Source organism: Schistocerca gregaria, chromosome 2 (assembly GCF_023897955.1).
Source record: "Schistocerca gregaria isolate iqSchGreg1 chromosome 2, iqSchGreg1.2, whole genome shotgun sequence".
NCBI lineage: Eukaryota > Metazoa > Arthropoda > Insecta > Orthoptera > Acrididae > Schistocerca > Schistocerca gregaria.
The window spans coordinates 92,737,085-92,754,305 of record NC_064921.1 but is presented as its reverse complement, the minus strand read 5'-3'; the positions used below and the strand labels follow the sequence as shown (position 1 = coordinate 92,754,305).

The 17,221-nt window shown below is 44.7% G+C and overlaps 1 protein-coding gene across 1 annotated transcript in view; it reads right to left on the bottom strand.

The window, feature by feature from the left end:
• LOC126336409 (hexamerin-like) overlaps positions 1–11,234 on the bottom strand; it is a 65,176-nt gene extending 53,942 nt beyond the window's left edge. The window contains exons 1-2 of the mRNA XM_050000102.1: positions 11,067–11,234; positions 3,663–3,790 (exon numbers count right to left, since the gene is read on the bottom strand). Of these exons, the coding sequence (XP_049856059.1) occupies positions 3,663–3,790; positions 11,067–11,142 (204 nt within the window). The 5' untranslated portion in view covers positions 11,143–11,234. The remainder of the gene's footprint in view (positions 1–3,662; positions 3,791–11,066) is intronic.
• Between the last annotated feature and the right edge of the window lie 5,987 nt (positions 11,235–17,221).

Here is a 17,221-nt window from a genome sequence, read left to right as displayed (position 1 = left end):
CCCTAATTTGCTGGGAAGTGACGGTGCGGTCCCCTACGGCACTGCGTAGGATCCTATGGTCTTGGCGTGCATCCGTGCGTCGCTGCGGTCCGGTCCCAGGTCGACGGGCACGTGCACCTTCCGCCGACCACTGGCGACAACATCGATGTATTGTGGAGATCTCACGCCCCACGTGTTGAGCAATTCGGCGGTACGTCCACCCGGCCTCCCGCATGCCCACTATACGCCCTCGCTCAAAGTCCGTCAACTGCACATACGGTTCACGTCCACGCTGTCGCGGCATGCTACCAGTGTTAAAGACTGCGATGGAGCTCCGTATGCCACGGAAAACTGGCTGACACTGACGGCGGCGGTGCACAAATGCTGCGCAGCTAGCGCCAATCGACGGCCAACACCGCGGTTCCTGGTGTGTCCGCTGTGCCGTGCGTGTGATCATTGCTTGTACAGCCCTCTCGCAGTGTCCGGAGCAAGTATGGTGGGTCTGACACACCAGTGTCAATGTGTTCTTTTTTCCATTTCCAGGAGTGTATAATGACTTAGAAAATTCCGTTTTGTGTGGTATCGCGAGACTTAGTCTCTGAGCTGTGAGCAGCCACGCGCCTGGTGTGAACTCTAAATTTTCGCATAGTTAACGAGGTGGAGTATTGGTTTTGTAATTCGCGATGAGATTGTGAATGATCGAAGTGTGTCAAATGGATATGCGCTCGAGTGTAACAATAACTCTAAATACGACCACCTTCGCTATTAGTTTTCTTTCTGAATAAACATTATTCTGCCGGGCGCGGAGGTCTCGCGGTTCTAGGCGCTGAGTCAGGAACCGTGCGACTAGTACGGTCGCAGGTTCGAATCCTGCCTCGGGCATGGATGTGTGTGATGTCCTTAGGTTAGTTAGGTTTAAGTAGTTCTAAGTTCTAGGGGACTAATGACCACAGATGTTAAGTCCCATAGTGCTCAGAGCCATTTGAACTATTTGAAACATTATTCTAACCCAAACGTAACTGTGTGGACTATGTCATTTATGGGCTGTTAATTTAGTTCCCGATATTATTATTACTGTTATTATATGTTACATTAACTCTGTATTTCGCAAACTTGCCATCAGCCAGACAATTTAACGAAAGGGCCGCAAGTGTCTAATTTAGGGTGTGTAATGTGATGCGTGCTGTTCAACTCGTAGACGAGTTTGAGCCAAGACATTTCAATGAAGAGGAACCGCATGTGGGCCCGAACATCTTTGGGATGTTAGCTCGCAGAACTAGCGATATAAACCAGTCCAGGCGATAGTAGCGACACCTGGTGAGAAATTACTGGTTGTCTGATATACGCACAGTGCATGTAGTATTAGTCAGCGTGCTGTGTGTGTGTAGAATGAGGAAGGCAGGCGATCTGTCTGAGTGTGACTGAAGGCACATTGTGGTGGCCCAGAGGCTTGGCTCGAGCATTTCGGAAACTGCACGATTTTTCAAGTCTCGAGGACTAGACTGCTGTGTCTTCAACACGTGGCGAAACCAAGGTGAAACCACGTCCAGACGTCGTGGGTTGCGCGGCCACCCGTCATTACAGAAGTCGGATGTTGCAGGCTGGGCAGACTGGTGAAACAGGACAAGTGGTGACCTGTGCCGGAACTAACATCCGGCTTTAATGCTGGGCAGAGTACAAGTGTGTCTGAACACACAGTGCAACGTTGGGCCTCTGCAGCAGACGACCCATGCATGTGCCAATGTTAACACCACCACATCGATAACTACTGGACGCTGAGGCATGGCAGAGTGTTGCATGGTCTTATGAACTGCGATACCTTCTCGTCATGGCGATTGGAGGGCGCGAATCGGTCGTGTTCCGCGGGAACAGCTCCTTGATACCTGTACTAAGAGAGGGATACAAGGTGAAAATTCCTCTGGGCATCCGTGGGTCCAGTGGAGCTCGAACAGGGTGCCATGATGGCCAAGGAGTATGGTACTCTGGTTGCAGGCGACGTATACCCATTCATGACAATAATGTTTCTCAGATGGCAGTGGCATTTTCAACAATATTCTGTGCATGTCACAAGACCAGAAGTATGATGGAGTGGTTCGAGGAACACGGTGGCCAGTTCCGGTTGATGTGCTGGCCCCCCACTAGCCAGATATGAACCCAATAGAACACATCTGGCATCTGATTGGTGAGCTGTGTATGCGGATGTGGTGGCAACTCCGTCCAACGACCTACCTACGCCTCATTGTATCCATGCCACCACGCGTCCCTGCTGTTATCCATGCTGAAGGTGAACATACTTGCTGCTACGCAGGTGGTCATAATGTTCTGGATGTGCACTGCATTTTTGCCATCAATGTACCCTTTCCAAAAAAACAGCTCTCTCATCCCCGACTTGCTGTGGAATTCCGTTTTCACGCTAATGTTGATACCTTTAATTTCCATGAAAGTTATTTTGACTTTTCTGTATGTTAAATCCTTCCTTTCTTGGGCGCCCAATTGATTTCATTTCTATGTGACGTATTGTTGTGTACATAGTTCCGCGTAGTCAGTGCGTACACAACTTTCCCACCAGAGTGTGCCCCGCTAAGCACAACAGCACAGGCGCAGCACTTGTCCGTCTCTGCACTACAAGATGGCGCTGCCTTAGAGACGGACCAAATTCTGCTTCCGCTGATCCGCATATTAATATGTAACGCAGCCAATGAGATTTCTGCTAACGTATAACCTTTTCTCCTCGTGGATCACACTCGCACAGTGATACCTGAATGTGTGAAGTATTGTAACGAGTGTACAGACCTCTGATTAGTCAGTCTGCATTTGTCTGCAGCAATCTGTACCAGTCTGCATTAGTCTGCATTAGACTGTACCAGCCTGCATTAGTCTGTACCAGTCTATAGTCAAGTTTCAGTCTGCACCTAATACGATTATCATATTCCTGTACATAGCCATGAAGATAAATGTATAGACACTTTTGTCAACTATCAGAGATATGTGAGAATAAGATTAACGTACCAAGACCAAAGGAACTTCAGATTGTCAATTGTAAATAGCATCCAGAACCAAGTTAAGTTGTATTACTTTAATAAATATGTGTGAAAATTAATCAAGTTCTGTTTACAGTTGGTCACCATCAACCTGCTACTCTAAGTGTGCAAGTGGCATTTCTATCGTCTGAGCAATCAGCAGAAGATAAACATGCCACGATAAGACCACGAGACATATTGCTGACACCAACCTACTTCGTTAGAGCGACAAGTCAAATAATCTGATGGTGTGTGTACCGAAGTTCTTACAGTACGCACACCACACTTACGTTGCCACACTTTAATTTTTCCTTAAAGTTTTCGTATTTCCTACGTTCCTCCTCAACTCAGCTAACTGCTGTTGTTTTCCTTATAGCAGCATTACAGTCACAGAGGATTTTGAACGCGCGTTATCATTCCTTAACTCGGATGTCTTCTTCGTTGTTTCTCATGATTTTTATTCTACATCTAAGCCGGATATTTATATTTGTAGCCTAAGATATCACAACTAGACCACAGCGTCTTTATATATCAGGGTTCTTGTTTTAACAGTCGATGTTTCTTCCTATTTGAACGACAGTCGTATTCATGGAACAATGGTGGAACTGTAGCGGAAACACTACCTTGAATTCGGCGACTACTGTTATGTTTCTGCACAATTACCTGGTAGTTTTCGGGTTGGAGGGTGTAGTTTCCGGCAATCGCAGCCATGTCTTCCCATAGCGGTGGCTGTCGGTAACGAGTCAGCAGCCGTAAGATATTCTTCTGACGCGTCTGCTGTACCTGATCAACTATAACGAAAAGACCACGCATTAAAATTAACTACGTCCCAAATATTCAGAACATTACATTTCCTTAATCTTAGTGACGCTAAGTGTCTTTCGGTTTGAAAAGTGGCAGAAATAACGTACTGTCGAACATAGCGGGACATAATTTATACTCTCATCCATAAAAAGGAACACTCATCCATATATTGTCAGTGAATATCTGGTCTATGCCGTCTGATGTTCACGATAAACTGTGGACGACCACACTCGTTCTAGCGTCCGAGAATGTTCTGTAGCTATAAGCTCTTTCAAGTCAGTCCGCAGCTCGTCGTCGTGCGGTAGCGTTCTCGCTTCCCGCACACGGGATCCCGGGTTCGATTCCTAGCGGGGTCAGGGATTTTCTCTGCCTTGTGATGACTGGGTGTTGTGTGATGTCCTTAGGTTAGTTAGGTTTAAGTAGTTCTAAGTTCTAGGGGACTGATGGCCATAGATGTTAAGCACCATAGTGCTCAGAGTCATTTTTCTTTGAGGTCAGGAAAATCATAGCAACTAGAGACATTATCGGGATGCTAACTGGGCTCTCAGTTACATACTTCTCGTCTTTTCAGAACAAAAAGAGTCTGTATCTTACCTATTGATTACTCTGTTACACAGTTTTTCGACGCTGGATGAAGATGGTACCAAATATCTCCTCTGAAAAGTGAGGCACCTGCTTAAGATGTGGCAGCGGTTCAATTTTAGCCGTTATGTTTCCCACATCGTCATGAAATTTAAATGAGAAAATCTATTATTGCTATAGACAATTTCAAGAGAAGACAAGTGCCAGAATTATCACACAGTCAGCTTAACAGCTCATGCATCCAAGTCGCTGACATGAATAATATACAGAAGAATGGAAACGAAAATTGAGGATGTGTAATATGACGATCAGTTTGGCTTTAGGAAAGGTAAAAACACCAGAGAGGCAATTCTGGCATTGCGGTTGATAATGGAAGCAAGACTAAAGAAAAATCGAGACACTTTCATAGGATTTGTCGATCTGGAAAAAGCGTTTGCCAATGTAAAATGGTGCAAAATGTTAGAAATTCTGAGACAAATAGGGTAAGCTATCGGGAGAGACGAGTAATATACAATATGTACAAGAACCAAATAGGAATAATAAGATTAGACTACCATGTTAGGGATGCTCGGATTAAAAAGAACGTAAGACGGGGATCTACATCTACATCTACATCCATACTCCGCAAGCCATCTGACGGTGTGTGGCGGAGGGTACCCTGAGTACCTCTATCGGTTCTCCCTTCTATTCCAGTCTCGTATTGTTCGTGGAAAGAAGGATTGTCGGTATGCCTCTGTGTGGGCTCTAATCTCTCTGATTTTATCCTCATGGTCTCTTCGCGAGATATACGTAGGAGGGAGCAATATTCTGCTTGACTCTTCGAAACTTTAACAAAAGCCCGTACCGAGCTACTGAGCGTCTCTCCTGCAGAGTTTTCCACTGGAGTTTATCTATCATCTCCGTATCGGTTTCGAGATTACTAAATGATCCTGTAACGAAGCGCGCTGCTCTCCGTTGGATCTTCTCTATCTCTTCTATCAACCCTATCTGGTACGGACCCCACACTGCCGAGCAGTACTTAAGGAGTGGGCGAACAAGTGTACTGTAACCTACTTATTTTGTTTTCGGATTGCATTTCCTTAGGATTCTTCCAATGAATCTCAGTCTGGCATCTGCTTTACCAACGATCAACTTTATATGATCATTCCATTTTAAATCACTCCGAATGCGTACTCCCAGATAATTTATGGAATTAACTGCTTCCAGTTGCTGACCTGCTATTTTGTAGCTAAATGATAAAGGATCTATCTTTCTATGTATTCGCAGCACACTACACTTGTCTACATTGAGATTCAATTGCTATTCCCAGCACCATGCGTCAATTCGCTGCAGATCCTCCTGCATTTCACCACAATTTTCCATTCTTACAACCTCTCGATACATCACAACATCATCTGCAAAAAGTCTCAGTGAACTTCCGATGTCATCCACCAGGTCATTTATGTTTATTGTGAATAGCAACGGTCCTATGACACTCCCCTGCGGCACACCTGAAATCACTCTTACTTCGAAAGACTTTTCTCCATTGAGAAAGACATGCTACGTTCTGTTATCTAGGAACTCCTCAATCCAATCACACAATTGGCCTGATAGTCCATATGTTCTTACTTTGTTCATTAAACAACTGTGGGGAACTGTATCGAACGCCTTGCGGAAGTCAAGAAACACGGCATCTACCTGTGAACCCGTGTCTATGGCCCTCTGAGTCTCGTGGACGAATAGCGCGAGCTGGGTTTCACACGACCGTCTTTTTGGAAACCCATGCTGATTCCTACAGAGTAGATTTCTAATCTCCAAAAAAGTCATTATACTCGAACATAATACGTGTTCCAAAATTCTACAACTGATCGACGTTAGAGATATAGGTCTATAGTTCTGCACATCTGTTCGACGTCCCTTCTTGAAAACGGGGACGACCTGTACCCTTTTCCAATCCTTTGGAACGCTTCGCTCTTCTAGACACCTGCGGTACACAGCTGCAAAAAGGGGAGCAAGTTCCTTCGCGTACTCTGTGTAAAATCGAACTGGTATCCCATCAGGTCCAGTGGCCTTTCCTCTTTTGAGCCATTTTAATTGTTTCTCTATCCCTCTGTCGTCTATTTCGATATCTACCATTTTGTCATCTGTGCGACAATCTAGAGTAGGAACAACAGTGCAGTCTTCCTCTGTGAAACAGCTTTGGAAAAAGACATTTAGTATTTCGGCCTTTAGTCTGTTATCCTCTGTTTCAGTACTATTTTGGTCACAGAGTGTCTCAACATTTTGTTTTGATCCACCTACCGCTTTGACATAAGACCAAAATTTCTTAGGATTTTCTGCCAAGTCAGTACATAGAACTTTACTTTCGAATTCATTAAACGCCTCTCGCATAGCCCTCCTCACACTACATTTCGCTTCGTGTAATTTTTATTTGTCTGCAAGGCTTTGGCTATGTTTATGTTTGCTGTGAAGTTCCCTTTGCTTCCGCAGCAGTTTTCTAACTCGGTTGTTGTACCACGGTGGCTCTTTTCCATCTCTTACGATCTTGCTTGGCACATACTCATCCAACGCATATTGTACGATGGTTTTGAACTTTGTCCATTGATCCTCAACACTATCTGTACTTGAGACAAAAATTTTGTGTCGAGCCGTCAGGTACTGTGTAATCTGCTTTTTGTCACTTTCGCTAAACAAAAATCTTCCTACATTTTTTAATATTTCTATTTACGGCTGAAATCATCGATGCCGTAACCGCTTTATGATCGCTGATTCCCTGTTCTGCGTTAACTGTTTCAAATAGTTCAGGTCTGTTTGTCACCAGAATATGTTATCGCCACGAGTCGGTTCTCTGTTTAACTGCTCAAGGTAGTTTTCAGACGAAACACTTTAAAAAAATTCACTGGGTTCTTCGTCCCTGCCACCCGTTATGAACGTTTGAGGCTCCCAGTCTATATCCGGCAAATTAAAATCTCCTTCCAGAACTATAACATAATTTTCCAAATTATCCTTCAGGTGCTCAGCCACAACAACTGCTGAGCCCGGAGGCCTATAGAGACATCCACTTACCATGTCTGAGACTGCTTTAACCGTGACCTTCACCCAAATCATTACACCTTTCTGATCTCCGTCAATTTCCTTCGATACTATTGCACTTCTTATCGCTATAAACACGCCTCCCCCTTCACTGTCCAGCCTGTCTCTGCGGTATACATTCCAATCTGAGTTTAGGATATCATTACTGTTTACGTCTGCTTTCAGCCAACTTTCTGTCCCCAGTACTATATTGGCATTGGGACTGTTTATTAATGAGAGCAGTTGTGAGACCTTTCTATAGACGCTCCTGCAGTTTACTATTAGCACATTAATATTGTTATTCCCTGTTGCATTTTGCCTACTCCTACCTTGCCGCGTCTCAGGAGGCGTCTTGTCGGGCCTATGGAGGGAATTCTCTAACCTAAAAAACCCCCATGTGCACTCCACACGTACTCCGTTACCCTTGTAGCCGCTTCCGGCGTGTAGTGCACGCCTGACCAATTCAGGGGGACCCTACATTTCTCCACCCGATAGCGGAGGTCGAGAAATTTGCATCCCAGATCTCCGCAGAATCGTCTGAGCCTCTGGTTTAAGCCTTCCACTCGGCTCCAAACCAGAGGACCGCGATCGGTTCTGGGAACGATACTACAAATAGTTAGCTCTGATTCCACCCGCGAGCGAGGCTCTCCGCCTTCACCAATTCCGCCTGTACGAACTGAGGATGACCTCTGAACCCAAACGGCAGGAGTCATTGGTGCCGACATGAGCAACAATTTGCAGTCGGGTGCACCCATTGCTCTCTATCGCCGCCGGTAGGGCCTCCTCCACATCTCGGATGAGATCCACCGGCAAGCAGACAGAGTGAACACTGGCCTTCTTCCCCGACCTTTCCGCTATTTCCCTAAGGGGCTCCGTCACCCGCCTAACGTTGGAACTCCCAATAACTAATAAACCCCTCCCCCCCGTGTGCCTGCTCGGACGTTGCTGAAGGAGCAGCCACATGTCCACTCACAGGCAGAGCGGGCGATGCTACACGGCCAGCCTCCACATTCACCCTATTGTTCAATCTGTACATCGAAGAAGCAATCATGGAAATAAAAGAAGGGTTCAAGAGTGGAATTAAAATTCAAGGTAAAAGGGTATCAATGATAGGTACACTGGTGACATTGCTACCCTGAGTGAATGTGAAGAAGAGTTATATGATCTGCTGAATCGAATGATCAATCTAATGCGTACAGAATAAGGAATGAGAGTAAACCGAAGAAAGACGAATGTAATGAGAAGTAACAGAAATTTAACATCAGGGTTGATGGCCACAAAGTGGATGGGGTTAAGGAATTCTGCGACTTAGGCAGCAAAATAATCAATGACGACGGAGCAAGGAGGACATCAAAAGCAGGTCATTCCTGGCCAACAGAAGTCTACTAGTATCAAACATAAGCCTTAATTTGAGGAAGAAATTTCTGAGAATATACGTCTGGAGCACAACATTGTATGGTAGTGAAACATTGACTGTTGGAAAACCGGAGCATAAGAGAATCGAAACATTTGAGATTTAATACTATAGACTAATGTTGACATTGCGGTGGCCTGATAAGGTATGCAATGAGGAGGGTCTGCGCAGAATCGAATAGCATGGGAATATATGGAAAACACTGGCAAGGAAAAGGGACGGGATGACAGGAAATCAGTTAAGACATCGGGGAGTGACTTTCACGGTTCTAGAGGGAGCTGTAGAAGGAAAAAACTGTAGAGGAAGACAGAGTTTGGATTACATCCTGCAAATAATTGAGGACGTAGGTTGCAGGTGCCATTCTGAGAGGAAGAGGTTGGCACAGGAGAGAAATTCGTGGCGGGCCACATCAAACCAGTCATAAGACTGATGACCCAAAAGAAAAAAGTAAATGAGAACTCCTTTCATTATGGTTGGGTGTTAATTTACTTTAAAATGAGTTGTGTAAGTGTTTACGCAGACGATGAATAACTGAAAGGGTCGAGTAACACATGTTGATTAATAGCATAAATGGTCTTTTTAGGTGTGATACGACATGAATCTGACAGCATAAACGTGAAATTGAACAGAAAAAGAAACAAATTTTGTTCTTTAGTTACAGACATAGCAATTAATATTTTAACGTCACCCGTAGAAAGTGGACGTCACTACATCAAAACAACGCACTGTTTTATGTAGGGAAAAATGGCGCTCAGTCAAGCGCAGGTAGCCTTCTTCAAATTCAGCTGTACGAAAGGGTGCAGTATCATTAATAAAGTGAAGAAATAAAGAGAAACGATACCGAGCGATAGTCACTGTCCCACGGTAACTGAATCGGATGTGGCACTATGGCAGTTTTAGGAAACAAACCTCAAAGGTGAAGCAAACGTCAGGACTTCCGTTATTCGACGATGTAAAAAAACACGCGAAAGAATTAACGATATGAACCACGGAAGTCTGCTGACAGTGGAGCTCTCAACAGACAATATAAACAACGTGAATAAACCAACTTGATGGATTGCAACTGTGCCCCGTTAAAGATATGGAACTATGATTTTGGCTACCGCAGGCAACATCACAAAGTTCCACTGTACCATTTCTGTCATTCCACTATATCGATTTACATACGATATCAGCATACAGAATACAAACTCTAAAGAATGGAAGACATGCAGGCTTACCATTCATACAACGGACTTATGTGCAATCTTACAAAGAGAAGACAAATTTGAGACACAAATATCGTAAATGCAGTAAAATAGCTGTACACCTTCATCGTTACAGGATCGACTAGAACATAATCTAAGAGGACAGGAAAGAACTGTCCTGCTAGCGCCGTCATTTTACAACATGATGAAAGCATGAGAAGATAGAACATAGACCTAAGACAACCTCTTCTAACTCGTGACGTATGGCAGTGGTGTATTGAGCTGAGCAGTTTGTCGTATGACGATCCAAAGACGAAGTTCAAAATGACGTTTCTAAATTCAGTCACCTAGCCAATATATTTAATAAGGGAATCTCTGCAGAAAAGAGGAAATCAACGGTCTGTCAAGATGAAAACCCAATATATCAAAAATTATTGTTTGTCATCAGAGTCTTCCCGGCCGCATGTCCGAATAAAATCTTATCTGTTTCAGGCCGTGTCAGTTAGAATAAAATTCTGGAGCTTTCGACGACCATCTCCGCCACCATCGTCAAGAGTAAATGGTTCAAATGGCTCTGAGCACTATGGGACTTAACATCTATGGTCATCAGTCCCCTAGAACTTAGAACTACTTAAACGTAACTAACCTAAGGAGAGCACACAACACCCAGCCATCACGAGGCAGAGAAAATCCCTGACCCCGCCGAGAATCGAAACCGGGAACCCGGGAGTGGGAAGCGAGAACGCTACTGCACGACCACCAGCTGCGGACTGTCAAGAGTAAAATCAACTGAATGCCTGGTGGGTGTTTTTCTTTTTTTCCTTTATTGGCATTTCATGACCCCCTCACCTCATGCAGAAGGAGGGGTGAGGGTGGTGGGGGAAGGGAGGGGGAGGGGGCTCGCAGGGGCACACACAACCCAGTCTTTATCCGGTACATATTATTCACTAACATAGAATCTAAACGCTAAATAAGGAGACATATTTACAATGAATTTAAATATTTTTATAAATGTGACTGAACACTTACATTCGGGGGTCTGTCGTTTAGGCACGGCAGCGGCGGCAGCCAGTATGACCAGCAGTGCTACGGTGGTGGCCCCCATATCCTCTGGAGGGCTTCAGGCCTGGTCCACGCGAGCGTGCAGCGGATGTTCGTCTTACCGACGTCACTAGCGATATCTGCAGTCGCCGAGTCACGGACGTGTCAGCGGGTGAGGCCCCAGGCGCATCCAGATCGAGGCCGCTCCGTTCAAGGCCGCGTGCCGGATGATCGGACCAAATCTGTCGGTCGGCAATGCTGTCATAGCTACACTTCTCATTGTATAAACCATTGTTCACTCACTCAAAAGATAAAATATTTCGTAACGGCCAACATACAATATCTTTTGTCAATAAAATTCTTCTGGATTAGAGACCGCATTGTCTTTTATAAAATTCCAACGTTTCGGCGTCTGTTGCAAGACGCCTTCCTCAGGATGTGTTGCTAACTGCTGAATGAGCGCAAGTGTGGGTACATATATACTACGGAAGAGTGTTGTGATTGGATGTGAGGATGAGGAGGAAGGGTACTAGGAGTTCATTTTATTGGCGTTTGCATTGCGTCTTGTTATTGGCGGAAATAAGCGTTTTCCATTGGAGTTTCCTTTACTGCCTGCCTTTGGTGGAAATCCGCGAATAGGAGACTTAGCGGCGACTGCAGCGTAGCGTTGTTTACTAAAAAAGGACTATGCGGTCTCTAACCCAGAAGAATTTTACTGACATTGACAACAGCCGCGGAAGCCTACGGTTACATACAATATTTTCTTTGTCATCAAAAAAAGTTTTGCATCGCCCCGGTTCCCAGAACTCCTGAAGATATACGCTGATATTGGGGATATTGTATCAGAGACACAGTCCCTTTGACTGTTCAGAGATGTCACTGAAGCCCCCCAAACATGTAAACAACCATGCATGAGCAGTGCCTATTAGACAGAGGAGGTCCAATAGCTGATCAGTTTCAGTCATTCCACCACGAAGGAGGTACACGGTTCGTGTTGTCTGTAGTTCAACCATGTCTAGACGGTTAATGCCGCGGTTCGATCGCGTCCGTATTGTTTACTTCGAGCCATGAAGGGCTCTCAACAAGGGAAGTGTCCAGGCGCAACTTCACTCCCGACATCCATGGCGGACACTGGACTCGCATTCGGGAGGACGAAGGTTCAGTCGCGCGTCCGGCCATCCTGATTTAGGTTTTCCGTGATTTCCCTAAATCACTCCAGGCAAATGCCGGGATGGCTCCTCTGAAAGGGCTCGGCCGACTTCCTTCCCCATCCTTCCCTAATCCGATGAGACCGATGACCACGCTGTGTGGTCTCCTTCCCCAAACAACCAAACCAACCATCCATGGCGTGGTCCATCTTTACAACCACGACACCATGCAGCGCGATACAGATGGGCCCAACAACATGCTGAATGGACCTCTCAGGACTGGAATCATGTTCTCTTCACCGACGAGTATCGTATATGACTTCAACCAAACAGGCGTCGGAGACGTGTTTGGAGGCAACCCGCTCAGGCTGAATGCCTCAGACACACTGTCCAGTGAGTGCAGCAAGGTGGAGGTTGCCTGCTCTTTTGGGGTGGCATTATGTGAGGCTGTTGGTATACTTATATGGGCATGGTGTCTGTTCTTTCGGACATGTCTGAAGGAACAGACACCATATCCATAGAAGTATATAGTTCTGGTAACACCGACCATGACCTTCTTCTTCAGTGCGTATGCACACATATTCTCCGAAGTCTTACGGGACTTGGTAAGAATGTCTTCCACGAGTAATGAGTGTGTTGGGATGGGACACTAAGAATGTAGTGTGTGGACATACAAGGTGACAATGTGGGTCTTGCGGGAGACGTGCGCGAGATAAGTTCCTGCAGTCGCGCTATTCTCTGTGTCCTCGGTGGCTCAGATGGATAGAGCGTCTGTCATGTAAGCAGGAGATCCCTGGTTCGAGTCCCGGTCGGGACAGACATTTTCACCTGTCCCCTTTGATATATATCAACGCTCGTTAGCAGCTGAAGGTATTAATATAATTCTAATTACTCCGCTGGAGATCGTGGAAGGCGGCGTAATGGCTGTACGATACGACATGACCCACCAGCCACTCTGAAGGGTCTACGCCGAATCGCCGTTGAGGAGTGGGACAGTGCCTTAATGAACTTGTGGATAATATGCCACGACGAATACAGGCATGTATCAATGCAAAGGGACGTGCTACTGTGTATCAGAGGTACCGGTGTGTACAGCAATTTGGACCACCACCTCTGTAGGTCTCGCTGTATGGAGGTACAACATGCAATGTGTGGATTTCATAGACAATAAAAAGTATAGAAATGATGTTTATGTTGATCTCTACTCCAATTTTCACTACAGGCTGCGGAACTCTCTGAACCGAGTTGATGCAAAACTTTTTTTGAAATTAGCATCAAACCAAAAAATAAGAAGAACAAATCTGTTCTAGCGTGACGGGGGAAAACAGATGGCGCTATGAATGGCCCAGTAGATGGCGCTCCATAGGCCAAATTGATAGAAACTGCATTTTTAAAAATAGGTATCCCCATTTTTATTACATATTCGTATAGTACATAAATAAATATGAATGTTTCATGTGGAACATATGTTTCGCTTTCACATTGATGACACTGTGATATTCCAAAACTTATAAAACGGCTCATCCATTTAGATGAACAGTTGGTAACAAGGTGGTTTTTTAAATTACACCACAAAAGTAGCTACGATTGGACTTTATTTCTGTTGTTCCAGTGTGACACATTTACTTTTGTGACCTCATCATGAATTATGGGAACGCGTGCTGTTACTGCGTGAGGACCCTTAATAAACTCATTAATGTAAAAAATGCTCAGTATGAAGTATTTCAACTTCAATGCATTTGGCAAAACGCGTAACGAAATTCCTCTCGGCAGCAAGCAGATCGCCTTCAATAATTGTCGAACATGCATTGACAATGCGCTGATGCATGTTTTCAGGCGTCGTCGGTGAATCACGATAACAAATATCTTTTCAATTTTCCCCAAAGAAAGAAGTCCGTATATGTAAGGTCCAGTGAAAGTGCCATGGTATAGTGCTTCTACGACCAATCCATCTGTCATCAAATATTCTACTTAATGCCATTTCAACGGCTCGTGTGCTATGTACGGGACACCCATCAAGTCGGAAGTACATCGCCATTTTGTCGTGAAGTGAAACATCTTGTAGCAGAATCGATAAAATATTAATTAAGAAATTGTCATACATTGCACCATTTAGATTGCCATCGATAAAATAAGGGTCAATTAGATGTCCACCCGTAATTCCACGCTATACGCTAACCCGCCAGGCTCGCTGATGTTCCACTTGTCGCACCCATCGTGGATTTTCCGTTGCCCAATAGTGCATATTATGCCGGTGCACGTTACCTCTGTTTGTGAATGACGCTTCGCCACTAAACAGAACTCTTGAAAATAAACCTGTTATCGTCTCGTACTTTATTTTGTGCTCAGTGGCAAAAATTTACACGACATTCAAAATCACCGCCATGCAATCCCTGATGCATAGAAAGACGGTGAGAGTGAAATGTAAGATGATGTAGAACTCTCAAAATCTACGTTTATGAAATTCCCGCCCAATTTGTCTGCTACCGATGTGCAGAGTAGCCTCCACTGCAGCTAAAACACTTATTTGGGCGTCTTCAGTTGTTGCAGTTCTTGGTTGCGTCTTCTTCTTTGGCTGAACACTTCCGGTTTCTTTAAATACATTAACTATCCGACAAACGTTCCGGATAACGATCAACATGCATAGTACAAGCTTGGTGGGCGCTTTGATCACAATAGCCATAAATAAACACTATTTCCACCTTTTCAGGGACTGTTAAACGTCCCATTTCAACAAGATTATGTTTTCCGCATGGTACAACTGGACAAGCGTGTCATCGTACCTAATTTAAGTAATGAATTGCACACAGTGTTATAGGGAGCGTTGCTACATTTATGAGAATATTATAGCGCCATACATGACAAAGCGAAACAAATGTACCGAATCAAACGTTCCTAATTATTTACATACTATACTAATATGTAACAAAAATGGGGGTACCATTTAAAAAATGCAGTTACTATCAATTTGACCTATGGTAGCGCCATGTAGTGGGCCGTCCATAGCGCCATCTGTTTTCCCCTGTCACAATCGAACAGATTTTTTTTTCCTTTGATGCTAATTTCGTGAAATGTTTGGGCCGGCCACTATATACATATATTTATACCCCGCCAATGAAACTGGTACAGGTATGCGTATTCAAATACAGAGACATGTAAACAGGCAGAATACGGCACTGTACTCGGCAATGCCTATATAAGACAAATGTCTGGCGCATTTGTTACACCGGTTACTGCTCCCACAATGGCAGCTCATCGCGATTTCAGTTAGTTTGAGCTAGGTGTTGTAGTCAGCGCACGAACAAAGGGACACAGGTGCGGTAGCGATGAAGTGGCGATTTTCCGGTACGACCTTTACAAGAGTGTACCGTAAATGTCAGGAATTCCGTAAAACAATCTCCGACGTCGCTGCGGCCGGAAAAATATCCTGCAAGAATGAGACCAACGACGACTGTAGAGAATCGTTCAACGTGACAGAAGTACCACCCTTCTGCCATCAAGAAGTGCGAACCATTCAACGAAACATTATCGATATGGGCTTTTGGAGCCAAAGGCCGACTCGTGTACCCTTGATGACGGCACGACACAAAGCTTTACGTCTCGCCTGGGCCCTAAGATACCGACATTGGACTGTTGGTGACTGGTCGGACGACTCCCGTTTCAAATTGTATCGAGCGGATGGATGTGAACGGGTATGGAGACAACCTCATGAATCCATGGATCGTGCACATCAGCAGAGGGGTGTTCAAGCAGATGGAGGCTCTGTAACGGTGTGGGACGTGTGCAGTTGCAATGATATGGGACCCCTGATAAGTCTAGATACGACTCTGACATGTACGTAAACAAACTGTCTGATCACCTATATCCATTTATGTCAATTGTGCATACCGACAGACTTTGAAAATTCCAGCAGGACATTTTGACACTCCACACGTCCAGAATTGCTGCAGAGTGGCTCCAGAAACAGTCTTCTGAGTTTAATCACTCCGCTGGCCACCAACCTGTCAAGACATGAACATTATTGAGCATTTCTGGGATGCCTTGCAACGTGCTTCTCAGGCAAAATCTCCTCTCCCACCCAACCACCTCCCACCCCCTCCTCGTACTCTTACGGATTTATGGACAGCCCTACAGAATTCATGGTGTCAGTTCCCTCCAGCACTACTTCAGACATTAGTAGAGTGCACGCCACATCGTGCTGCGGCACTCCTGTGTGCTCGCGGAGGCCCTACGTGATATTAGGCTAGTGTACCAGTTTATTTGGCTCTTCAGTGTGTATACTAAGGTAGTTTGGAAAGTAAGTTTCATTGGATAACAAAAAAAAGTTTTATTGGATAACAAAAAAAAACAGAGTAGAGATGTTGTTGTTGTTGTTGTTGTTGTTGTTGTTGTCTTCAGGCCAGAGACTGGTTTGATGCAACTCTCCATGCTACTCTATCCTATGCAAGGTTCTTCATCTCCCAGTACCTACTGCAACCTAAATCCTTCTGAATCTGTTTAGTATACTCATCTCTCGGTCTCCCTCTGAGATTTTTACCCTCTACGCTGCCCTCCAATACTAAATTGGTGATCCCTTGATGCCTCAGAATATGCCCTACCAACCGATCCCTTCTTCTAGTCAAGTTGTGCCACAAATTTCTCTTCTCTCCAACTCTATTCAGTACCTCCTCATTAGTCATGTGATCTACCCATCTAATCTTCAGCATTCTTCTGTAGCACCATATTTCGAAAGCTTCTATTCTCTTCTTGTCTAAACTATTTATCGTCCATGTTTCACTTCAATACATGGCTACACACCATACAAATACTTTCAGAAACGAATTCCTCACATTTAAATCTATACTCCATGTTAACAAATTTCTCATATTCAGAAACGCTTTTCTCGCCATTGCCAGTCTACATTTTATATCCTCTCTACTTCGACCATTATCAGTTATTTTGCTTTCCAAATAGCAACACTCATTTACTACTTTAAGCGTCTCATTTCCTAATCTA